Source organism: Oreochromis aureus, linkage group 11, assembly GCF_013358895.1.
Source record: "Oreochromis aureus strain Israel breed Guangdong linkage group 11, ZZ_aureus, whole genome shotgun sequence".
NCBI classification, from domain to species: domain Eukaryota; kingdom Metazoa; phylum Chordata; class Actinopteri; order Cichliformes; family Cichlidae; genus Oreochromis; species Oreochromis aureus.
This window is the reverse complement of record NC_052952.1, coordinates 7,451,580-7,478,693: the sequence shown is the minus strand read 5'-3', so window position 1 is coordinate 7,478,693 and position 27,114 is coordinate 7,451,580. Positions and strand designations below refer to the sequence as shown.

The window sequence follows — 27,114 nt, the reverse complement described above, 5'->3', positions numbered from 1 at the left end:
TGCCAATTGTTCATCAAGCATTTGTGCTGTCAGGCAAGTTAGCAGTCATAAAGAAGAAATGTGATCAGTTGTTTTTTGGCTTGGGTAGCGTGGTGCTGCAGTGGTTAGGACAATAACCTCACAGTAAGAAGGTTACTGGCATGTGTTTGTGTTCTCCTTGTGCCTGTGTGGCTTCCTCCCACAGTCCAAAGTCATGCATGTTGGACGTTAGATGAGGGGTTATCTGCCTGTATGTGCTAACTATGTGAAGAAAGTGCAGCCTGTCCAGGGTGTACCCAGCTTTTCACCATGTGGCAGCTGGGATAGGTTCCAACCCCATTTTAAAGTTGGATAAGTGGTTAAGAAAATGGATGGATGTTTTTTGGCTGCTTAAAAGTTACTGTTATATTAGATGCAGACTCCAGTTAAGAGTTTTCTGACAAGAGAATCAATTAGAAAAGCTAAACTGTGTGTTCAGCTAAAACAGAGCAAATCATTAATGAAAATGAAGAGAACAGTAATCTGAGCAAGTCCACTTCCTTACCAGATGAAATAATGATGCACAACTTTATTGACTGCCAACTGAAATACAATTTCAGCGGCATAGTGACTCATGTGTCTTGTGATCCATCACAGTTCACAGGTTCTTGTAAAGTGTAATTTGTAGAAACTGATAAGTTATCTTGCCATTGGTTGGCTGTATTGCACAAACTAATGAGAATTAAAATCCAATGAGAAGTCGAAGAGTCTCTCAAGCAGTCATACCCAGGACAAATTTATTCAGTTCACCACCAAAAGAAAGTGTTTGAGTTCTGGAGTATTTACAACCATAACCAAAAAGTATGTAAAAATATGTAAACACATCAGCATGTTATACTTGGCAGTGGCCATAATACTGATGTTAGCAAATGGTGATAGAAAGTCCCGAACCACACCTTCCTTATGAGGGATTCACCCAGTAGGACCACTCCATCCTTGACCATAACCAATAAGATCACGATCATCACCATCTAACAGGATACAAGTGGTATACAAAGCGATGCTTCAAGCTATCATATCAAATGGTATCCAGCGAACTTCTGTCTTTATCATTTTATTCATGCAAAATGTAGCAACATGCAACCTTAAAGAATTTGGAGCTGTGTTTGGAGTTTATGAAGCTCATTAACGTTGAGCACAGTTTGAGTGAAAGCCCAATAGGTGATCACTGTTTGTAAGTTTCAGTAAAATCTGACCAATACTCAAGGAGGACACAATTCTTGTGATGTGAACGGATGGATCAGTGTTCATTTACTCACTTGGTGGGCTGAGACACCAGGGCATCACGGTGTAACCTGTAGCAAGGGAAGCTGTTGAATGAACCCGGCTCCAGAGAAACTCCAGGTATGGTGCTATACTCCTTCTCTACCAGGCCAAACTTCTCCATCATACGGAAACCTGCAGCAGAATCATCTCCATTAACACTTTGGTGTAATAATCAATAATCACTGCCAGCACCACTATGTGGGCTATCATCATGTAATTGCTGTCATTATTATTTACTTCCTGTCCAGGGGTTTCAGTACAGTGCATGGCCCTGTGTGATTGGTATTTGAACCTCTTACCTGCCAACGTGTTACCGCTCATCAAAACAGACGGACAAGCTGAAAGAAAAAACTGAGTCTGTTAGTTCATACAACATTAGCACAAATTCTCCTCTCCTCCATTTTTTTCCTCAGGATACATATCTCCTTTTCTCCCAGCTGAATTTTATTCTGTCCCTCTTCCCTTCTGTCTGTCTGTATCCCCATCTGACTTGAACTCATTTTCCTCCCGGCCTCTCTCTCTCTCTGTTTTAAACATGAGGTGGTGTTACTCACTGGCAGTGGCAGCCTCACAGACAAAGGTAATGAGCTGCTCTTCTATTTTCTTCACAGCGTCCAAATCGTCCACAAAAAAGACGTGTCTGTCACTGGGTTTGCTGGCGATATTCACCAGCTCACCGTAGTCTGCGTCCGCAAAGCCAATTGCGAAGATGATGTAGCCTGAGAATGAAATTAAATATGAAGACTCATTACAAGCTGGAATTAATTAAGTCCTTTAATCTAACACACTGTTAGTTTTCTTGCTGTAGCAGGGCAAGAGATACAGGACTAAAACAGAGAGGTCGAATGAGGATTTTCTCTGATCTTCTTCCTGGACTCTAACCACACACACTCATCATAACATTACATATCTCAGCGACTGTCACAGACTCATACTTTAGGGCCAGAGTAAGTCATCGTTCATTGCATTTGAGGATTAATGACGTAAATACCCACCCTCCACCTGCATCTCCTTGGACACTTTGTTGACATCGTCTTGTGAACGTCCATCGGTCAGAACGACCAGGACTTTGGGAACGCCCCTTCTGGCTCCCGCTTCTGAGGTGAAAATAGACTCCTTCACATGTTTGATGGCTCTACCTAACAAGAGACAAACCAGAAGCAGCATAAAGCAGAAAAATCACACACATGTTTTCATTTTGTTACATACACAAATGAAGCACGGTTCAGGCAAAGCAGTGAAGTCACACTTGTTCCTGGCCAGATGGCACCAGTAGCCTCCAGTAAACTTCACAGTCATCAACTTAGTCAAAATGTTTAAACGTTTTTTGAACATTTGTGTGTAAAAGATACAATTAAAAACAAGTTTGAAATCATTTTCAAATCATTTCCTTTTTTCCCCAAAATGTTTTCTTCCTCTCGCTTCCTGTAGATAGTGTTTAATACCTTTGCTGACCACTTTTAACACCTCTACTTAGATTTGTAGCTTCATATTTTCACATTTTGGAGCAGTCATTTTATCATCAATCATGTTTCCCAAGCGAGGCTCGATGCTGATAAATGTTTTGGCAAATGAAAGCTACTGGAACCACGGATGTCATCTCTAATAATCTCAAATTCTCTTCCCCACATCAATCAAAGAGGTGAAACCATGTGACCTCTGATGCAATTTTAATGGACCTCCTAATTTATTATTCCAATGACATTAATAAAATACATTACTGACTCCATAATTATCAAATGAGTGACCTAAAAGCCCCTGAAATTAGATTTAGGCTGAGCGATTAGCATTTAGAAAAAAAAAAGAAAAGCCAGAAAACAACTTGTGACTTGTGTATCTCAATGACACCCAAAGACAGAAAGATAGACAATGTCACAATCTGGTTTACAGCAGGCTATCAAAAAAAATTAAAAGTCACTTGCTAATGGATGTAATCAGTCAATAAAATCTGTCTAGACAGTTTTAAAAGGTTTCAAGACCCACCCACAGCAAAGCAACTGAGGGGATTTCTGTGCACACCTGTCAGTGAATTTAATGATGATTTATGTGCATCACTGTGCTTTAAGCACCTGGAAAAGTTATGCAAAATAAAATTCAAAACAGCAGAAAAACTTTGTAGCACCTACAGCACATTTTTCTTTATAATTTTTACTTCAGGAAGCTCCTTCTGCTGCCATCAGGTAAAAGCATCGAAAAATTAAGGTTGACGGATGGTCTAAATAAAAGCAGAAACTTTTACAACTTTTTTTCTTTTCCATTTGTCACAAATGAATGCATATAGAGCACCCACAATAAGTCTAATCAGTCATACATTGCTAGGTAGTTTCTATTTAATTCCAGCATTTGCATTTTGTCCATTATAATTTGCTGGAAATGATTAGTTGAGCTGTGCTAATTGTTGCTCGTATCCAGATGACCTTTTCATAACAAAAAGGAAAACCATCACCATTTTTTCTAAAGTCCTTCTCTGTCCTCTTAAACTCCCACCTCTCTCTTCTCATGTGTTTGCAAGAGTTATAAAAAGAGGTGCAGACTCAGGAAACTTTGCACTAAAACCAGCGTGTCCATACATGGCCCGCCCATTAACCGATACTGCTAAACACTGGTATGAATTATTCTATGTGCACATGATGTCTTCCAGTTTTTAACCACACTCCACATCATATCTTCACTTTCTCCTCTTTGCTTTTTTTTTTTTTGAGAGTGAGCTGTCACTGATGAAAAATGATAGAGTGCTTTGCCTGTAAAGTGGTTTGATGTCAGATATCTGCCAGTGCTACATCTGTTTCTTACTGTCTTCTCTTCGTGATGGGTGAGACAGCAGCTAGCCAGGCATGAAGTGACACACTGGACAGAGTGGGAAAGAAGGACAATGAGACAGGGGAGGGGCTAAGTGGATCGTGGAGGATAGGAAAGAAGACAGAAGAGTGGATCCAGATGGGGAGAGCAAGTTTAAAAAAAGTGATAAAAAAACTTATTACAAAACCAAATCATGTCAGGACAGCTTGAGTTCAGAAGCCCATCATCAATCAGCGATTCATTATTTTGAGAGTGTTTGTGTAATCCGTGTCATTTTACATTTGTTCTGGTGTCTGGCAGTTTATCAGCTTTGTTGTTGTCACTCAGGAAGAGAAACAATATGGGAAAACAAAAGATGCTTAAATGTTTTAAAATTCAAAGGCTTCATGCAAAAAAAAGAAGAAAAAAGAGAGAAAAAAGTTATATTGCAGTAGGAAACGCTCCCTCCCTGTTCTTTTGTGGCTGTAGGTGGAGACTGTAATGTTCCCTCTGGAGTATTATAAATGGACAGAGCCATTAAATCCTCTAATCTTTAAAAAGTTACAGTAAGCTCATGAGAGTACTTAAAATTTTAATCAGGGTCATGAAAAGCATTATTGAAAATATACAAAGGCTTTAGAAAGGGTTTTATTGGTTTCACTGGTTTGACTAATGTACTGGTGGAATGAGTTTTATAGTCACCGAAACTCATTCATACACTAATTCTGAATTCATAAAGGACTCATAAACCTAGAAAATTGAGCGAGGGTCCCACAAAACTGCATTAATACAGATAGGGTGCTTTCTTAAAAAAAGTCACACCCTTACTAATATAATGTATGACTGGCCATTTTATTAGGTATGCCTGATCAATTTAATAAAAATGTTTAATCAACCAATCACACTGCAGCAACCCAATGCATTTAGCCTTTTGTCAACATAGCTTAGACAAGGGGTTCTCAAAGTGACGGAAGCCATTGCAGGGGGGGGCGCGGTATGATATTAAAAAAAAAAGAAAAGAAAAAAATGCTTGGAGACTTCTAGCATAATGGACAGGGTTTTTTTTTAAGGGGCTCCCATGCAAACGCAAAGCATAGCTTGAAGCATCGCTAAATATGCTTCCAAACCAACTTCCTTCCAAGCTAAAGACTAGAACATGAAGCATATCTTGCCTTTGGCTTCACCTCCACAACAGCTGTTGTTCCAAGGTAGGTATCCCCGACAGAATTCGTTTCCCCTGTGTCGGGAGCACACGCTGGGCTCTCCAAATCAAATTCTATTTTTTTAGTCCACAAACACTTCTTATAACGACTAACTACTCCTGCAACTGAAGATTTTCTTGTAAAACAAAGGGGGGCTAGCAATAAAGGTTTGGGAACCACTGGCTTAGACGACTTGCTGAAGTTCAAACTGAGCATCTGAATGGCAAACAAAAAGTGATTTAAGTGACTATGAACATGGCATTGTTCCTGATTTTAGTACTTCAGTATGCAGTACGTTGCTGCATAAGCAACCCCAAAGCTTACAGAGAACGGTCCAAAACAGCAAAAATATCCAGCGAGCGGTTCTCTGGGTGAAAATGCCATGTTGATGACAGAGGTCAGAGAAAAATGACCAGATTTCTTCCAGATGATGACAGAGGTCCAAAGTAACTCAAACAACCAATCATTAGAATGCAAAGATGCATCTCTGAATGAACAACACATTGAACCTTGAAACAGATTGGCTACAGCAGCAGAAGACCACATCTTTGTCTGCTAAACACAGAAAATCAGGCTACAATTCACCAAAACTGAACAACAGAAGATTGGAAAAAAACATTGCTTGGTCTGATAAGTCTCAATTTCCACTACGACATTAGGACATTACGACATCCTGTCCTATTCATAGTCTTTCTTTTTTTTCTGTAGGTCACGAGCAGTTGTCTAAGCATTTCACTGCATATCGTACTGTGTATGACTGTGTATGTGACAAATAAAATTTGAATTTGAATTTGGATGGTAGAGTCAGAATTTGGCATCCTGCCTTGTATCAACAGTTCAGGCTGCTGGTGTAATGATGTGAGAAAAAGTTTCTCAGCATACTTGTGGCCCCTTAGAACCAACTGAGCATCATTTAAACACCACACCTGTCTAGGATTGTTGCTGACTTTCTGACTACAGTGTACCCATCTTCTGATGTCCGCTTACAGCACAATAATGCAACATGTCAGAAAGCTCAATCATCTGAAACTGGTTTCTTGAACATGATAATGAGTTCACTGTACTTAAATGGCCTGTACAGTCATCAGATCTCAATCCAATAGAGCACTTTTGCGTTGTGGTGCAATGGGAGATTCACATCACAGGTGTGCAGCTGACAAACCTGTAGTAACTGTGTAATGTTATCATGTAAATATGAAGCAAAATCTCTTAGCAATGTTTCTAGCACCTTGTTGTATCTGTGCCATGAAGAAATAAGGCGCTTCTGTAGTAAATGGGTCCAACCTGGTACCATCAAGGTGTTCCTAATAAAGTATGAATGTGTTGCTAAATAGCTGAAAATCAAAAGTAACACTGAATGCTGTGTCTCCTTAATACATGCACATAACTACAGTTGGAAATCAAGACGCACTTTTACATTTGCTCACAAGAAGATACAGAAACACAATTCGCCATGTGTATACTGTACTGCCAATCAGCGCCAGGGATTAACACAATTACTTGTATACAGCAAAAAAAATAAAAAAAATCTCAACACACACACACACACACTCATGTACACACACACACACACACACACACAAGGACTAATGTACTCATGTACACTGTGCTATATCTATGTTACATCAATCATTGACTAAGCCAGCCAGAGGCTCAACAACACGTTAATGAAATGCGTAGTGACAAACAAAATCCCAGAATATAAGCCTCAGCATGCTCTCTCTCGCTTGTATCAGAGCGTACTGATGCTGGAACAGAATCTGACTATACAGTCTAAAAGGATGCAGCATCATTTACATATTGTTTATGAAATGGGTATATAGAAAAGGCTTAACACTACGGGTTTGATCAGAATATGAATAAGTAGCTGTCGGATCTCCTTAAGCAAAAACCTTTGCAGACCTTCAAACAAGAAACTCAATCCATGTTGCTACAGGAGCAGCTCTTCACTCTCAACCAACTGTATGAGGTAAGGAGGCAGAACTATTTCTCAGAATTAATAAAGATGACAGACTGAACTTAAACCTAAAAAATATTCCATCTTTGGAAATCATACCATAAACAAGTGCACTTCTGGGCACATTTCTTCTACTCCAAAGGTCATAGGACGGCGATATAAAGTGAGCAAACCACTTACAGTAAACATAAAAGGGCATTAACACTGCAGGGGTTCTTGCTGGCTAGCTGTTGTATTCTCACAGATAGCCAGAGGCTAAAGGTTTAAAAGGAATAAAAGTACATATTTTGGGGGGCTTTGGTGGATTTGGACACAACGAGGGGCCCTAATGGGGCCTTTGAGGAGAATCTGAGGTTTGGAAAAAAATGAAAAGGGAATAGTTTGGGTTTGGAGAGCACAAAGGACTTATGGATTGTATTGCAAGCCTCGGTTTTGAAAGCCAGAGGAACTGCTGACCTGTCCCTCAATGAACCAGAGGAGCAAAATGTACTGTAAGGAAGGGGAATTGGGTTTTGCGCTTTAGGCAATTTAGAGTCCTTTTCATTGTGTAACATTCTCTGTCCAAAATTCATTCAGCAGCATATCAACCCTCAGAAACACAGTCAGTCCTAAAAGACTATCATCAGTGACAAGAGGAATAAGGATTTCTGCTGCAGACTGTCGGGCCCCCGCAGAGTTCTGATCCCAACACACTGTAACAATTCTAGGATTATATATGAAGTGAAAGAAGACACTGAGAAAGTGTAAATCTACAGATGATCTATGCATACCTAATGCACCAAATAAAAAAACTAAGAATAAGGGAAAAACACGGAGGGGAGCAAATAAACACTGAGACCAGAAAAAGTACAAAACTAAGCACATAAGAAATCCAGTAAACAAATACCAAATGACAACCAATGCTACAAAACTCCAGACAACTGCTACAAAACGACAGACAAAACTTTATACAAGAGCAACCGGGGAGAATAAAAAAACACAAGGAACCAAGTATAAAGAACACCAACTGAATTTCAAAGAGTAACAGAAACAAAACTAAAATTAAGAACAATGACCTCACAAAAAAGAAAACAAGATCAACTTCACAAAACTCAAAACAATGGGTCCAAGAGTGATACGGGTAAACTGAACTTAACTAAAAAATAGCATCAGGGGATGTTTACCTGTGTAATTAAAACAGAGCTGCATTATGTTTTAGAAGCTATATTAGGAATATGGGATCACAGAGTACCCCGCGTTTCGCCTTAAGACAGCTGGATAGGCTCCAGCCCCCCCGCAACCCTGACAAGGATAAGCAGAAGAGGATGGATGCATGGATGCATGGATGGATGGATCACAGAGGAGAAACCATAGAAGAAACCTCATTAAACCAAACAGAGACATACTCTTCACCTTCATTATTGTAAAAACAAAGCATAAATATAAGTATTAGATATGCTATGCAGATTCTATTATTCTTTTTCCTGTTTGAAATATGTAAAAAATATAAAAATCAAGTTAAAAATTGGGTCTAAAATACATGCTGTGTTGGTGTCTTAGGTGAAGTAAAAACAGCCTGAATAACTCACAGCGTAGCTGAGCTGCTGAGGAATATTTTTACTGTGCTGGCTCTAGTTTATGTGTGCGTTTGTGTGTTTGTGTGTGAGACAAAGAGATCAGGGCTGGAGAGAGACTGGTGAGTCTGTGAGCATTAGCTTAACCTTGCGTGAACCAACTGACTCCTACTTTTTATTGTGTGGTGAAGATTAAATTTCATGGTTTATTTTCCGCTCCGCAGTAGACCAAATGCACTCATATACACATTGCCCTGTCAGCTAAAACACCACCTGTTTTCACCTGTTAAACTATAATTGAGAAGCTGGACCAAAGAGAACAACAGAAGAGAACATTTAGGAAGAGGAGACAAATGAAAGAGGGATGGGATGAAACAAAGGGGCCGAAAAACAAGGAATGCCAAGAAGAACGCTTAAAAGGAAGAAGAAGAGGAAAGGAACAAAAATCAGCAACAAAGAAAGAGAGTAGAGGAAAAAACATGTAGGAAGACTAGTGGAATCGGCTCTGTATTACATAGGTATAGCTCAAGGACACAATTACTGTGTGCAGACACTGAGCCCTGACCCAAACTTTAGCAGAGGAAAAGAGCTCTGAACGACCAGCATTACCTGCACAGTCACATACCACATCGAGTTAATGGCTTTCACCTTGTGTAGACTAACGCAGCGGGACATTTCAACATGAGTTTTACAATAGATTCATCATCCATAGTGTTTGTTATGCATACTGACAATGAAGCAGGAGTGGTACAATATACCAACACTGACAGAATACTGATTTGATGTTAATGACGCACATTTGATACGAATGAAACTAGTAGAGTTATTTGTACACGTGTGTACTATAGTTATATGCACTGCTCAAAAAATAAATAAAGGACAACTTTATTTAAAAACACATCAGATCTCAAGTGGTAAAAAAATGATGCTGGATATCTGTACTGATATGGACTGAGTAATGTGTTTGAAACGAAAGGATGCTACATTATATGACGGGAATATAAATTAGCTACTTACAGAGCGCTGAATTAGAAGGAAGTAAAAAAAGAAGGAAACATAGATCCAAACATAGAGTCACAGAGGTGGTCTGTTAGATTTAGGTCAGGTGAGCGTGCAGGCCAGTCAGTGGTATTGATTCTTTCATCCTCCAGAAACTGCCTGCATAATCGCCACATAAAGCCGGGCATTACACCTGGGGGAAACCAGGACCCACTACACCACCATAGGGTGTGATAATGAGTCCAAGGATGAAATCCCAATACCTAATAGCAGTCAGGGTGCTGTTGCCTAGCCTGTAGAAGTCTGTTGTATTCCTCCATGGATACTCCTCCGCAGAGCATCACTGACCCACCATCCAAAACAGAAACTGTCACTCCTGGTATTCTATGGCAAATGCCACGAAGGGCTGGGCAGTGAGGGCAGGCAGTTCCTGGAGGATGAAGAAATTGATACCACTCACTTGCCCCCACACTTGCCTGACCTAAATCCAATAGAACACCTTTGGGATATCATTTTTCGGTCCATCCAACACCCTCAGGTTGCACCTCACAGTCCAGGAGTTCAGTGATGCCCTGGTCCAGATCTGGGAGAAGATACTCAGAGACACCATCCATCTTATTCGGAGCATGCCCAGACGTTGTCGGTCATGCATAGAAGCACATGAGGTGGGCATACAAACTACTGAGTACCATTTTGAGTTGCTGCAAGGAAACTCCCTCAGAATGGACTAGCATCACTTTTTCACTTTGATTTTGAATTAGGCCCTCTGTAGGTTCATCATTTTAATTTTTTATCAAAACGATTTGGCATCCTTTTATTCCTAAAACATTATCCAGGCGATCCAGCATGATTTTTTTCTTTTCCATCTGTGTTAAATGTTTGAGCAGTGTACTAACATACATTAAGATGAAACTGTCCTGCTAATAAATGGAGCTAAACAAAGTGAATTATATAAACATGGAATCTGAATTAAACCCTTGCAGTAACTATCACCACTATAATATTGCCATTGTGCTTTTCTAACCTGTCTTGGTGTTTCCTCCTTTATAGCTGATTCTCTGAATAGCCTCCAGCAGTGCTTCTTTGTTGCTATGAGAACTCAGCTGGAATTCGGTCCGAGCATCGTCGCTGAACTGAGCAACGGCCACCTGGAGAGAGACAGAGACACATGTCAAATAAAAATTATGCAAATTTAAAGTGCCGTTTGCCTATAAAGGGAAAATTTAGAAAATAGTAAAATTCTGTCATCTGTTCGCAGTCATGTCATTCATGATACTGCCGCAAAGGGTTTTCAGGTTAGTTTCAGCCTCTCCCCATAGTACAAAAAACCTAAATTACACACAAAAAAGCTTATCTGGCATTATTCAAGTGTTATGAAGCCAAATGATTGCGATCTTGGTCAAACAACCTAATATCCACGTCATTATCACCAACACTTTCTGAATTTTTTCTGGACATTAACAACAGTATCAAACAGATATTGCTATTGTTCACTGACGGTAATTGTGTAATTATATAAATTGGGGTGTGACTAAATAGCCCCACAAAGCGAATGTAGTGCAGATGGGTTTGTCTGTACATGATGCACAAGAAGCCTAAATATACAATTCACTGTTTAAGGTTATAGCTCAATAGATGGGGCACAGTTATCACCTTTATTTCATGTGGTCCTTACTGGTGTATTTAATATTTTTCACACTAAGAAACACTCATGAAGCGAAAAGAGAATATTGCAACTTTTTCTACAAGCATAAGAGAAACTTAGGAATACATACATCCACATTCCCAAACTAGCACTGAAATCAGTCTAATAGCCATACTCTAAGAGCGTCGGACAACTGTCATTACCTCCAGACTGCTAATGGTGCTGTTGTTGGCTTCGGTCAGCCTACATTAACCAGCCAACTCCCTCTTTATTGTGCAGCCAACTTTCTCACATTACAGCCAGCGCTGTGATGCTGGTAGCCTACTGCCAGAGGGTTATGGGGCACAGCGAGGCTAGCGAACTCCTTAACAGCAGACATTACACAAATCAAACAAAAGGGTTTAGCAAGCACCTCTACAGTGTGATAAATGAACCAGCTGAGGTTTGCTGACATCGTGGGGGCCATGCAGGACAGAAGCGCAAATAAATGAGTTCACAGTGACAACAGGGAGCAACAGCCCCGAGTTAGAGCTGAGCATTACTATTGATGGACCTGATAAATGGGAGACAGTCTGAGGGAGTGAAGATGGTAATATCCCCCGTGGTAACGTGAGTCAAACTTTTGCTTGTGCTAGAATCAAGTTGACAGAGAACCACTCACTGTTTATACCAGCTTTAATGCATCTGCACTCAACTTATTAAAATCACCATTTCTGCAGGAAAAGTATTGTTTTGTGGAACGGTGGCTGCAAATGAGTGGAGTTAACTCAATACCGCTCAGCAACAAGAAGTCATTCCAGAAAGTAAAGACTGACTCACGGGGAGTTTAAAGTTTCGTCTCACTTTCCCAAACTTTTCAGCAGACATAAAGCTTTGGTCCTGCTGATTTCTCAGGGGGCTTTCAGGGTAGTGGTTGGCTCCAGAGCGTCCTTCTAATATCAGTGAATGCCAATGTCAGCACCTTTCTTCCCTAAACAATAAATGATCCGAAGGATGTGGACTAAACTCAAATCTCTGTTATAATCAAATTTAAGTGGCTAACTTTGAAACAAAGAAAACAGTAGGTTACAGAAACTAAGTGGCTCTTTGATAAGAGCATCCAAGCTCCTTTATTTTACTGTCCGCTGAATGTTAGTCTAGCTTCAGCAGATCCTAAAGCAAAAATTAAAAAGAGCTTTTCTTTCTCTTTTTGGTGATTGGCTATTGGTGAAATTGGCTGCAGTTCATAACGGCTGGAGGAAAGAGGATGAGGTAATTTGCTAGAGCAGCAGGGGTTTGTAATCTATCTTTTTGCAGGGATTAACACCCGCATACACATAATTCTCTCGTCTGTGAACGAGTTCCTAACCCTCAGATTATACTCAGATATGCAATTAAGTTATTCCCTCATTATTATGGTTTTGAGTATGGCTGCATTTGGCTGGAGCCCCACTGTCTGCTTTACATCATATTTCCCATGAGGAAAAATGCTTAAACAAAGAGAATAAATTGCAAAGAGACTGAAAGGAAATGAAAAGCCTTAGGGACAATTTGGATTTCTGTTGGTTAAACTGTGTAAACTGGCAAAACGGTAATTTTCACTAGATACAGGAATTTAGACTAGACACAACAACCACTAACAGTCCTAAATGTGAATCCAAGCCCTGCAAAGAGTCTCACTTCACTGTTAGTCAGAGCGAGGCGGTCAAGACAGCATGACGTTTTAATCCATAAATCTTCTTTCCTCATGTAATGACAGATTTTTGAGGAAAATCGGTATGAATGAGTAAAACATGAGATAAGTTCACTAAGAATGCTGTCATGTGACTGACCTGGGTGCCATCTTGTCCAATCAGATCCAGCGATCCCATGGTGCTGTAGAGGAAACGTGTAATCTTCATGAAGTTGTCATCTCCGATGGACCAGGAGCCGTCGACCAGGAACGCCAGGTCAGCCTTGGCCTCCTTACATACTTCAGACAGATAAGGGAGGGGTTCAGATTTAGTCAGCACAACGATTTGTGTCTACACACAAAAAAAAATTTCACACAGAGTGAATGTCAGCGGAGGACAAAGCATAAGTGGAATATTAACTGGCTGCCTAATATATTCAGACTCAGAGTAAATATGCAAAGTATGAAGCTCTGCAAATATACATCTGCTGGAAAAGGGTAAATATGCAAAGACTAGGTCTTCAGAGCAATCTGCCAACTGTGGAGTTCATAAGATTAAAGGTATGGTGCACACACATTTTTAAACTCTGATTTTTCTGAATACAAAATCATCTCTATCCTGTCTGGTTGTGCTGCTCTTATATATCCACGGCCCTGCAGCGACGTTTCCCTCTTTTATTTGTCTCAGGTTTCTCGATGACTCCCAGTAGCCTTATCATCACTGCTGTAAAGTTGTTTTGTGGTTTTAACAAGTCTGCAACCTCCAAGTCTTTGCTAAATTTCTAACCTTGTTTATGACCATGTCAGGATCCATAAATTCAAATGAAACAAAGGAGAGGAGAAAACTTCAATGTTACAGAGGATTGTTTGTGTTTCCTGTCTGTGTTGCTATCTGTCTTGAACATTTGACCATTTTCCTGTAAATTTTCTTTCCATCTCTTTATGCTGCATAACTTTGTTTCGTTGTCTTCTCCCTCCTACTTAGAACAAAAACACGGCCCTTGTGTTCTGTTTCTCCCATCTTTGCAGTTCTGTCCCGAATAAAGGTTGCCTGTCATTACAGATGGAGGCACTGGTCTGACAAAGGTCAGAAACTTAGACAGAAGCGCTTCCAGGCGGGCTCAGCAGGTGTGTCTTTCACTTTTGTGGACCTCGTGTTGCGGTGCGACCTTTTACCTGAGCTCATCAGACAGGAACAGAGGAGGACGAAGACTGTCTGGGTAGTAGGTGAAAGGGTGGTGGACTCAAACCCCTTCGTTACTTGAGCTTTCGATTTAAAAAGCCATTTGAAAAAGATTTTTGCTTGTCCTAACTCATGAGTCATTCACAACCCTGTCTAGAAAAGAAAGAAAGAAGCCGTGTGCTAATAAAGACTGAATTGCAAATCATCTTTATTAACTTGAAAGCATCAAAAAGAGAAAACAAAAGTTGAACTTGATTAATTTCTTCAGATTAATACTGAAGGAATTATACAAGTTTTGGAGCAACACATGCTGCTCTCCAGATGACTTTTTTTTTTTAGCTTCGTCAACTGTGCTAAATCTGCATGTATTACAACAGCATGGCTCTTTAATAAAGCAGCCCAAAGCTAAACTGGCATGCCAGCTGTAATGACCTGTCACCTAATAAAAGAGGGCACAAAATCCTATATTAAGTATGGCTTTATAAGCATTTTGCATAAAAACAGAGGAATTAGACTCCTTGCTTTCCAAAGGCTCAAGTGTTATTAAAAAGTTAGTGACATCATATTCATTATTGGCTTTTTTTAAATTGTTCAAATGCCTTAATTTGACATGCTCTCTTTTTTAACATATTAAAATAGATATAGTGCTTGGATTGGATGTTTTTTATTACATAGATTGTAGTTTGAATTTATCAAGAACAGCTGAGGCTCATTTTCTAAATTTTACTTAGTGATTGAAGAGAAACATGACTTCACAGGTATCATAACTTGCTGGTCAGCGGTGAGTCAGGTGTACCCTGCATGATTTGAGGAGAAGTAAAGCTGAGTGGGAGTGATCAGATTAGCTTAGCTGAGCCTGTGGTAATATGATAAGAAGTTACTTTTCTTCATTTTGGTGTTAGCTGCAGCAGAATCAGTATATTTCACATAATTAAGTCATTGTGGAATAAAAATGTCTGAGATTTTCCTTTAACACACCCTAAATTTACAAGCCAACTCTCCAAATTTCCTTATGATTTACTGTGTATGTTCAGTTTCAGTACCACAGCAGAGCGGTATAGCATGTTGGGGACTGTCTTCTTCTTTCGTGCCTCCGTCTCCCTAGCATCCTCCTCTGTCACACCATCTGCACACCCTCAATCACTACTTTCTCTTTGGTATTTCCCTTTTCCTCTCCTCTGGCAGCTCAATCTTTGGCATCATTTTCCCAATATATCCCCTAAACACACTCTTCTGTCTCACATTCATTTTCCTAAGTTGCTTCAGTCGCATTTTTCCTGCATGCACAGGGAAAATAAGTTCAGATAAGAAGTTTTCAAAACAACTTCTAAAACAAGTATTAAGTACATCATTTTTACTGAATGCACATGTTTTTGTATGTAAACAAACTCATGAGAAGGAATGTCTTGGCCATTTTTGTTTTTCAAAGTACACAATGAATACACCAGGCAGGAATAAGGAACAGAAATAAGATGGATGTCATATTTCCACTGAAAAGACATTTAAAAAAAATAATATGTCAACTGCAAGGATTATCCACCACATTTGAACATAAGAGTATTAAAAGCCTCTGCTCACCCTCTTTGGCTGGTGGGATTGTGGGTGGGGGCTCCGTAGTGGGCGGTTCAGTCGGCGCCTGAGTGGGTGCTGGAACTGGAAGCATGCACAAACACACACAGAGACACAGAGAAAAAAGGCAAGGTCATCAATCATGACGACAGTGACAAGTGGCACCATCAATGGGGTCTACATGCAGACCGCAAACACACACTTCTGCATGAGCACACAAACACAGCTGGCACACTGAGACATAGCAGTGGTCTGTTTCTATTAACCTTTCCTCCAGCGATTGAGCTCTGGACCTTTACAGAAAAAAGATTTCTAATGCAATCTGTAGATACTGTACACAAGCAATACAGCTTCTGTGTTTTATTGAGTTTGTCTTACTTCAGATTTGAACTTTCTAAATTGTTTCTATACATCCTAAATTGGGGACAGCACAAGTGATTTTTTCATCAGTCTAGCATCTATTGTCTGTAAGACTCAAAAACAGCCCCAAGTTAAAGTCTGTGCCTCAGTGTCAGATTAATTACTTTGGAGAAAGTTCTGTCAAACCAGAGAGAAGTAAAGTGAATCATCTCGGAGAGATTTGCTACTGCGCTAAGAAGCGACACATACTCTGTAAAACTGGATGAGATTATCTCAACAAATGCTTCTTCAGCTTCCACACCACACCGCTGTGGTGACAAAACAAAGATATGTAGCCTGCTTGGGAATATCTGCTTGATTGACGCAGTTGTCACTGAATGATAAACAGTGAGGAGTTCAGGTGAAATTCGTGCCTTCGTTACCTGACGCTGTTTCCTGTCTTTGTTGTGTCTTTTCACCCTTTGAGCTTCATTGGTTGTTTACAGACTTACACAAATGATATGGAAAAGTAGCTGTTGGCTGTGTGTAAAAGCAACAAGTACAATTTCAAGTACTGAACTTAATACACTTAATACAATTATGACTATTTGTAGTTGCTGCTTCTCTTTGCTGTGGCTAACAGCTAAAACTTTTGATACACAGACACACTCTTATTAATTACATTTACTGTGAATACACCAGTGAATTTTCTCTTGTCTATAGACCTTCAACTATTTCCAAAACCAAACAGATGAAGTCATCCAAAAGATGTCTTGCTACATAGCAATGTGAATATGAGAACATATCTATCTATTCATTTTTTATCAGTGAATGACATCGGCATTCACTGATATTAGAAGGACACTCTGGAGCCAACCACTACCCTGAAAGCCCCCTGAGAAATCAGCAGGACCAAACACGATATCTTTTCCGAGAGTGCAACCGAGCAAATGAAAGAAAACGTAAGCTACGAGATGTGCAACAGCAGATGGCTACAGGGTGCAAAGAGGGAAAAATATACATAAGATGGAGACGTAAAGGATCAACTGATTGCATTAGATGAGAAATGAGTAAAAAAGAAATAAGAATAAAACTTGCAACCGCTTTAAAAATGTTCATGATAAATAGAAATGAATGAAATGATTGACCGCTTTGACATAAAACAAACATAAACCCAGCATACGTGTCATGTCAGTGATGGAGACAGAGGGTCCCTCCGTTTCTTGTATTTGCGCGTGAACGCTGATCTGGTATTGGCTACTAGGAGTGAGGTCGTAAAAGCAGTGTCGGGAAACTCCACCTCCCAGCCTCACTTCCTGTCTCTGGTCATCTGCAAGGCAACAAGAAATAAAAGAGCTGATTCAGAGTGATTAACATTCCCAATAAAAGTCATGCACGCCAAACAGACTGAAATCGCTTGGAGATCCTTTTTAGATGAACTTTTACAAAAGACACACTTTCATTTTCCTCTGTGTTCTTAATGAAAATCAAAGATAATATTAATAATACATTTTCTAGCAGATTAAGGTAAATATTATCAGATTTGAGTTCGGTTTAAGGATCTGTCACCTTTATGAAGCTTCATGTTTTGTTTACTTTACAGAATTAACTGTGATTCATCAAAATGATTCATTCTCAGGCATATTTATCATGATGAAAGCACAACACACACACACACACACACACACACACACACACACACACACACACACACACACACACACACACACACACACACACACACAAACACTGGTTGAGAATCTGTCACATGTGCCGCTTTCACTTCACCAAAAAGGTAACTGAGAAAGTTTTCAAAAAGTGTGGGAAAACATCTTAAATCAACTGAAAATCAAAATAAATCACGTTATTGAGCTCTTTTCTCTTCTCTTGACAGTTTCCCCTGGATTGCAGACTGCAAACACGTTCTTTGTAGTGTCTGTTTTGACAAGCTGCACAGCGAGAGGATCACAGAGAAGAAAAGACATGAGAATTTATGTTGGCAGCCCAAAAGGTACAAACTGGAAACTCGCGTATACAGTACACACTCTAATGGCTGCCATTTGTCAGTTTCATTTAGTCTAATCTTTTTTCTTAATGTGTCTCTCATCTTGGAGGTTGACAAATTAGCTCCTCCTCCGTGCAGGAAGCAGCCATAGATAATAAAGTTTAGGGAAACAGCTGTCACCGAGGCTCTACACATTTCCATCCGAGAAGGTGTTTAAGCAGCTGGCTGGCTCTGTGTGGATTAAAGCAAATCTCTAAACTTTCGACTTCAGCATCCCACCGCTGCTCAGGCAGGAGAGGGAGAGAGAGCGCGACAAAGACAAATCGAAAAGTTCGCGAGGAAGACGGGAGAGAAATCTCTCTCCTTCCTGCTGTCTTCTTCGCTCGAAAGGCAATGACATGCGTGCACAAATCACACGCCGAATTTGTTCGTGTCTCTAATGCATTTATCAGCCAACGCTAGCTTCCAATTTAGTTTAATCAACAGCAACCACGAGCCTGAACGCCGTCGGAAAAATCTATTTTAAAGCAGAGCCAAGATCTGATATACATACACAGTGCATTCCTGTTATTCAGTTTAATTTTAATAAAGCTGCATTCAATTTTGTTGCTGCGCTGTCATTGCCTTGATGTTGTGCACACTGCCTCGCTTGCACACCAAAGCAAATCAGGATCATTGGTAATGGTATTAGTCACACCTGTGGTTTCCTTCCCATGGCAAATCAAACGGGTGGAACCCAGAGCTCATTTACCAACTACGAATCTCACTGAACGGCAATCAAGGAATAAATGACAGGATATTTTCAGTCTTAATGTAAACCCATGAAGCACATACTGTAGTCCAACCTGCCTGCTACAATATGTTTTCATTTTTATGCTCACTTTCACACTATTGCACTGCATGAGACTGATATTTCAAAAATAACTCTGTGGACTAAGCAGTAATTCAGGCATTACTTGCCTACACTACAAATTATTTTGAGGATGACCACAGATCTATACAGCAATTTCTACACGATAGCCATCTCTGAAAAATATCAGGAGGGCTTTAGATTTTATATGAACTCGTGCTGCCCAGCTGATAGCCCCCTGAGGACAAATAAAAATAAAGCTCTGACTTGAAATTGTTCACTGTGATAGAATGAGTTCCAAACTTCTCTGTCAACACAACGTGGGTTTTATATTTTTGTCATCTGATTCAGTGGGAAAGAGCAAACTATCACAAAGCTGGGCTTAAACACAACTTTTTTCCTTTTGCTGATTCTATTTAACTAAAACATATTTTTCTACTTTCTCCTTTTTGTGCACCCTCCTCCCTTTGCTTCAACCCCTTTTCTTCCTGCAGCTCCCTTTTTCCATTGATTAATAAGGTGATCTGTGTATTAAACAGTGTCTAAAGGTCATATTCTGTGTCTTTCCTGGTTTCATTTCTGCTGCGATGACATGCGCGATTCTCAAAGCAGTTTCCTCCCATGTCATTTATTGAGCATATCATATCTCCCTTCCCTTCTGCAAATAGCAAGATTTATGATGATCCCTCACAGCAGAAACCAGTGCCATGTGAGAATGAAACAAATATATATAACACTTATTTCCCCAGTTGCTCACATCAATATAAATCAACATGAATGTGAAAGGTACACGTAACCAGTACACGTGTCCGGAGCTGACGGGTCTTTGTGTTAATAATAAACAGAGGAGACATTTTCACGAGGATACGGGAAACCTTTGAGGACACACATTTAAAAGGTCGCAGCCTGAATTCAGCCGCATCACCGCATAACACAACTCTAGTAAAGATTTTGATTTACTGACTGAACTGTATTCCAGATACTTAACTGGCAAAAATATTGTTTCTCACATGTTGGGAAAACTATTGTTTCTTGACTATGTTGGGACAACTGGGGTTTCTGGAATGAAAATGTAAGGTGATTGATTCAGACCATATGTCACAGGTGGTGACAGGTTCACAGACAGAGTGAGCAGCTTGTTGCAGGTCAAATTACCAATGGACTATATTAAAAAAATTTACACTTTGCACAGATACAAGTATATGCCAGTATACAATATAATTAAGGTCTCAGTCACACAGGTCTGGAGACGAGTCGGCAACCATCCGATTGCATGATGTTGCTGCTGCTGTTAAGTCATCCCATTCCAACACGTTCTCATCCCAAAACGTAAAATACGACACCATGTGACAAATCCTTGGTATGTTGCGCTTTTGGAAACATGAGAACAGTTTGGAATTAATCTACACATGTATATTTATTTTACTTTCTCATCATTAATCACTTTGGAAAACACTATCTAATACGTTTAAGATTGTGGTTAAGGTTAGGATTAAGGTTAGGGTTAGGGCTGGAATACACGGCTGGAATATGTGTTACCGCCGGGAACGTCATTCTATTGGACTCCATCCGCAATCTGGCGCGTACCATAGGGATGCGGAAGGTTACCTTTCTTGTTCCTATGGGATGCCTCAGGACGTAACTAATCGTCGGTATGTTACGTGTTGGGAATGAGAACGGTCTCCCAATTCATGTAATCCTAGAGCCTGGTTGGCGTGTGAGAGACCAACTTGTCAGCAAACACTTGCAAACCACTTGCCAAGTGGTACTGAAATGTCGAAGCAAACCTGAAACAGAGACCGGTCACCTTGAAATAAAAGTTGCACCGTTTGAAATGTGTTGATTGCAGCAGGAAGGAATCAACTTTAACTTTGAGGGCAACCATTCTCTGTCTCCAGTTTGCAAGGCATTCAGAGAGTAAATGTCGAGTGTTTGTAGACATGTGCAAACACTTGCAAACCACACAGCAATCTGCTAACAAGCAAAGCAAACACAGGGAAAGTTTTTGGTGCAGCACCCTCAGCTAGCAACCACTCGCTAACCGGGTGGAGAATACACATTCTTCCCTAGTGAATGGAGGTTGTCAGAGGGTTGTTGACAGGTCTTTAGGCCTTAAGAGTAAAAGTACTTACTGAGTGTGGACTGTATAGAGATTCTGTATATTGTAGCATGTAGAAGAGGCTGCCACTGAACACACATGCTGTTGGGTCGCACCTGGTAGGCTGACAAGCCAGACACACCAAGGAATACTAGAGAGAAACAAAGAGTTGTAGAGATGACAGAAAGGTCAGATTAACCTCTAGTTTTCAATTTCCAATACACTCACTAATATACATTTCGTAATGTCTCTCTCTCTCTCTCTCTCCGACACACACACACACACACACACACACACACACACACACACACACACACACACACACACACACACACACACACACACACACACACACACACACACACTATTACTTCCTAATATATTACTTCCTGTTGTCCCCAGCCCTTCCACGCACCAGACGATCAAGAGTTAAAGTAGGAGAAATTTTGAAATCCCCAAACAGAAAGCTCTTTTGCTTTTAGTGTTTCGGACACAATTATGAATTGTCCAGATTATGTATGAAACAGAAAAGTGGTCAGAACATTAACAGTGCACCAAGGGTAAATAGTCTAAAACCTTCAGCTGGGTAGATGTTAAAATAAATCATTAAATAACAAAATTAGTCAGGTTTGATGTGTCTTGTGGGGGAACAAGAGACATTATGCAGTGAAATGCAAAACAGCTGAGCAGTTTTAATAGCTGAAACTTGTTTGGTAGTGATATTTCAGTGTACCACAGGCAAGCAAACCTCCCTGGAGTCACTCTCTCTTCTGTTTTCCTCTCTCTCCCTCTCTTGCTCACTCTTGTTCTTTCCTCCTTGTTAACAGAATTTGCTGATGATATAAAATAAACTCGGCTCTTGTGCCAGTAAATGGATATTTTATGCCGGGACCATATGGCAGGTGCCTTATTTTAAATACTTTTGAATAATGCATAGGGCAACCCATCATTTCTATTAATAATATGCAAAGATGCACATAAACTTACTCTCATACATACAAACATGCAACATTGATGGGCACTGGAAGACGGACACCTGCAAGCTGGTGCTGATGCACATGTGGGTGCAGCTGCATGCAGATAAACACTGTGTTAAAATGAATGTCTGATTTTGGCTCCCTTTGCTACAACTGGATGAAAAAAAGTCTTTGCACCCAAAGGAAAAGTATATATTTAGTTGATTCAGGATGTTTCTCATCATGCCTTTCTTTTCACATTGGAAAGTCTGAGTCAAACCTCTCTTTTTTTTCTGCAAAACATCACAAGACTCTTCCGCAGTCTTGTGCTAACCTATATGATAAAAGCTCCAGCACCCAATTACAAAATATATTAAGCTTTGTCTGAGGGAAACAAGTTAATTTCATTCACTGGTCCTACGGGTACTAAATTTGCTTTTTATGCTACATGTTAGTATGTGCAAATTACTTGTGCAAACATGCCATATCACCTTCTGTTGATGAGGCTGCCATGAATGCAGTGTGCCCGGGGAAATATGACACTATAGCCACCTTATTAAAATGACAAATGATTCAATGCACTTCCCTTTATAAATCAGGGTTCCCCCAGAGAAGACCAAACTACTGGCAATGAATTTAACTAAGCACTGTGTAACATGGGGAAATGCGATACATCTGAAAATGTATCGGCGCATTGAGAATTGATTGCATCTAATAGAGAATATGTGTTCTGTTGAATATTTAGTGATGAGCTATTTTCTTGATCCCTGGCCAGCAGTGTAGAAAAACTAATTACAGCATGAAAAACAGTACTAGAAGCATAATGCGGTAGATAGCATGGATCCCAAAAGAGTAACATGTGGATTAAGTTGAAAAACAAAATACATGCATTCTGTTAGTCCTGAAGTCACTGCTAAAAATTTGTTGCCATGCCGGTGTCAGAGTGTAAAGTTTATATATGGAAGGTGGTATAATTTACATCTCAGTGCCTCGTGTTTTATCTTTCTCTCTTTGAAATGAAAGCATCTTTCATTATGAGTGCTTTATATAGACAGGAAGGCGTGAGGGAGTTGTAAGTCATCCTACTGGGGCACAGAGAAAAACAGATGAGGGATGGCACAACACTGCAGCACAAATTAATAAAAAGAAATCAAAAGCAGCCCATTTATTTGCAGATGATGTGCAACTCGATTAATCACTCAGCTTTACGTGTCTCAGCATTTTGCTTCAGAGGGAAATAGTGTGGTGATGAGCTATTAAAACTACAGTATAAGCTTATTTGTATTTATCCCACCACTTGAAATTAGACCTTAAACCCAGAAAACCGCAATAGATTTTGAGAGAGGGATGATAGGGCAGTTTTCTGAAAACTCACATGACTACACAGAATCATAAAGAAAAAAACTAAAAAGACAGCATGCATGCAGTGCTTTTTAACTTTTCTCTTTTCTCTCTGCGTCTCAGCCTCCCACTCTCTTCATCTATTTGTTTTAGATGAGAGAAGCATTAAAGCCTGCATTAGTTCTTACTGCACCTACTGATACCAAATCTATATGCAAAAGAGATTGTTCTCACCGCCTGCAAGGAAAATATTAATATCCATCTGTCTGTTTGCTAAAGTCTCAATGGAAATTAGAGAGTATGATATCAGCAGGTGTTTAATATGCATGTTGTACCTTCCCCACTTTCCTTAAACTACTTTGCTTTTCTGCTGCCGTCTAATTGCCACACAACGTTTTGTGGCAAATTTATAATTAAAAAATTTCCAGCTGGTGGTGACATCCCAATAAAGCTCCTTTATTCACAGGGGGTTGCTGTGGCAACCCCCTGTGCATGTTTGATTTGGTAGATTTTTTACACCAGATGCCCTTTCTGACACAACCCCAAAGGGATTTGTGTTTCCTCCTGGGATCAAAACAGACATCTTTCACTTGGCAGGCGAATGTGTAAATGAGTAAATCCCCCCAAAATACAATAACCTCCCAAAAGTAAATCAGTGTTTTTTCAATGAAAGTGCATTTAAAATTATGGTTGCATATGTTCAAAATCTTATGGTAATTAACTGTAACAGCCAAGATACTGTGAGGGATAACGAGTTCCTCGGCATCCACATTTCTGTCCTGTTACTTGCAGGTTTATGAGAAGGACACTTACATGTCTTGGCATTTATTAGCTGTGGCTCACTTTCTCCTGCAGGATAGGAAGCCTTTACTCGGACACTGTACTCTGTCCCACTTTGTAGATTGACAATAAGCATGGAGTTCTCATCTTCATCCACTGTTGTCTCCAATACTGGACCGTGAACTGAGAACAAGACACATACACACTGGTGTAAAAAGGAACCAAACAATGATAAATGTTTCTGATTTTTTTAAGTCACACGCTACAAACAAGATAAACACAAAGCTATGAGAAGTGTAAAACATTTAAAATACTATTTACATTTAGAATCACTCAACCTACCACTAAAAAGTATTAAATTTGCAAACACATTGGTTAGGTCATATCCTGAAACTTTTTACATTTGAGCATCAGATTAAATTTGAGCATCAGTCCATGGGGCCTGGCCGGGAACAGCCTGAAAAAGGGACATGGGCCCAACTTCCTGTAGGCCCACCAGCTGCAGGAGGCGCTGCAGGGGTCAGGTGAAATGCGTGCAGGGCGGCGGCCAGGGGCAGAGACCTTTGCAGACTGATCCCCAGCTACCGAAACTAGCAATTGGGAGATGGAACGTCATTTCTCTGGTGGGGAAGGAGCCTGAGTTAGTGCGTGAGGTTGAGAGGTACTGGCTAGTTATAATCGGGCTCACCTCAATGCACGACTTGAGCCCTGGAACCAGTGTCCTGGAAAGGGGCTGGACTAAGTCTGGAATTGCCCTTGGTGAAAGGCTGGGGTTGGGTATCTTAGTATCCCCTCGGGTTGCTGCCTGTAGGTTGGGGTTTTTCCCAGTGGATGAGAAGGTTTGTTCCCTGGGCCTTTGGGTCGGGGAACGTGTCCTGACTGTCGTCTGTGCTTATGAACCAAACAAGGGTTCAGAGAACCCAGCTTTCTTGGAGTCCCTGGGCGGGGTGCTTGAGGGTACTGCACCTGGGGCCCCTATAATTCCACTGGGAGACTTCAACGCTCATGTAGCCAACGACAGTGAGACCTGGGAGGACATGGCTAGAAGGAACGGCCTACCAGATCTAACCTGAGTGGTGTTCTGTTACTGGACTTCTCTGCAAACAGAAACAACACGGTTTGTCCATAACGAACACCATGTTCGAACATAAGGGTGTCCATAAGTGCACGTGGGACCAGGACACTCTAGGTTGTAGGTTAATGATCGACTTTGTAATCGTATTATCAGATCTGCAGCCGTATGTTCTGGACACTCAGGTGAAGAGAGGTGCTGAGCTGTCAACTGATCACCATCGTGAGGGTGCACAGGAAACGCCTGAATAATAAGGAATACTTCAAGGACCTCCTTAATCCCACTGACAAGCCTTCAATAGAGGAAGCAGCGTCTGGGGACAAGGGGGACAACTCATATATCTCCGGGGGTGAGGTCACTGAGGCAGTTAAACAACTTCTTAGTGGCAGGGTGAGTACCTTGCCACTAAGATCAGGGGAAGTACCTTTGGATTGGCACACCGGGCTGGTGGTTCCCATCTTTAAGAAAGGGGACTGGAGGGTGTGTCCAACTAAAGGGGGATCACACTCCTCAGCCTGCCTGGGAATGTCTATGCCAGGGTGCCGAAAACAAGCATCCGTCCTTCAGTCGAACCTCAGATACTGGAGGAACAAAGCAGTTTTTAGTCGCGAAACACTGGATTAGGTCTTTTGGGAGTTTGCCCAACCAGTCTACATGTGTTTTGTGGACTTGGAGAAAGCATTCGACCGTGTCCCTCAGGGAGGGGCTTCGGGGGTATGGGGTGTCTGGCCCATTGCTACAAGCAATTCAATCGTTAAACAACTGTTGCAGGAGCTTGGTCCTCCATTCCTTTTGGAGCCAGTTGGAGCATCTGACTAGAATGCCTCCTGGGCATCTCCTGGGTGAGGTATTCCACTGGGAGGAGGCTCTGGGGGCAGACCCAGGACACGCTGGACAGATTATATCTCTTGGCTGGCCTGGGAACACCTTAACGTTCCCCCCGGAAAAGCTGGAGGAGCTGGGCGGGGAGAGGGAGGTCTGGGCTTCTCAGCTTAGGCTGCTGCCCCTGCGACCCGGCCCCAGATAAGCGGAAAAAAATGGATGGATGGATGGATGGATGGATGGATGGATGGATGGAAGTCAAAACCAACTATTCGAGTATCTTTGAATAAACTAAGCCTCTAACAGTATAATATCAGAATGATATAAGTACTTTCTAAATTATTGTCAGGGTCCTGGGTCCCCTGACCCAGCATGTTTAATTCTTTATGATTTTTGTAATATTGTGCTTGTGAGTTGTATCGTTTCTAGTTTTGATCCCTTGCCCTTCGTGTTTCTCTGTGTCCCCTCTGTTCTGTGTGGTCTGTCTGCATGTTGAGTTTCCCTCTGTGTCTTTCGGTTCTTAGAGTCCTCTGTCTTATGGTTTATGTCTCTGTGTTTAGTTGCTGTCTCCACTGTGCCAAGTTCGTGTCTCTGTGTCATACTTCCTGTTTTACTTTGAAGGTCCGTGTCTTATGTAAATGTGTCCTGCTTTGCTCCCTTGTCTCGTCAGTCCTGATTTCTCCCAGCTGTGCTCTCCTTCTGTGTCTCATTCCCCTCGTTACTTCCCAGTGTATTTAAACCCTGTGTTTCTCTGAGTCAGTGTCGCGTCGTCCCTCATGCTGTGTGGATCTCCTGGTGTCTCCCTGTAAGTTTAGTGTGTTATTCCCCAGTTTAGTTTACTTTGTATGCTTTCCCAGCCTGTGAATAAAGCTGTGGTTTTGAGTTCATCCCTTGTGTCTACGAGCCTGCATTTTGGGTCCAATTCCTGCCTGCCACACAGCGTTTCATGACAATTATAATAATTTTAATAATGTTTTAATAATGTTTCCTTTATTTCATGTGTCATGAAATATATAAAATGCTCTCAACA

The 27,114-nt window shown here is 40.8% G+C and overlaps 1 protein-coding gene across 1 annotated transcript in view; it reads right to left on the bottom strand.

Annotated features, from left to right (window-relative positions):
- col14a1a (collagen, type XIV, alpha 1a) overlaps nt 1-27,114 on the bottom strand; it is a 151,009-nt gene that overhangs the window by 62,119 nt on the left and 61,776 nt on the right. The window contains exons 22-31 of the mRNA XM_039619618.1: nt 24,224-24,373; nt 21,148-21,264; nt 17,344-17,490; nt 15,831-15,905; nt 13,230-13,369; nt 10,798-10,921; nt 2,280-2,423; nt 1,839-2,003; nt 1,584-1,622; nt 1,278-1,416 (exon numbers count right to left, since the gene is read on the bottom strand). Of these exons, the coding sequence (XP_039475552.1) occupies nt 1,278-1,416; nt 1,584-1,622; nt 1,839-2,003; nt 2,280-2,423; nt 10,798-10,921; nt 13,230-13,369; nt 15,831-15,905; nt 17,344-17,490; nt 21,148-21,264; nt 24,224-24,373 (1,240 nt within the window). The remainder of the gene's footprint in view (nt 1-1,277; nt 1,417-1,583; nt 1,623-1,838; nt 2,004-2,279; nt 2,424-10,797; nt 10,922-13,229; nt 13,370-15,830; nt 15,906-17,343; nt 17,491-21,147; nt 21,265-24,223; nt 24,374-27,114) is intronic.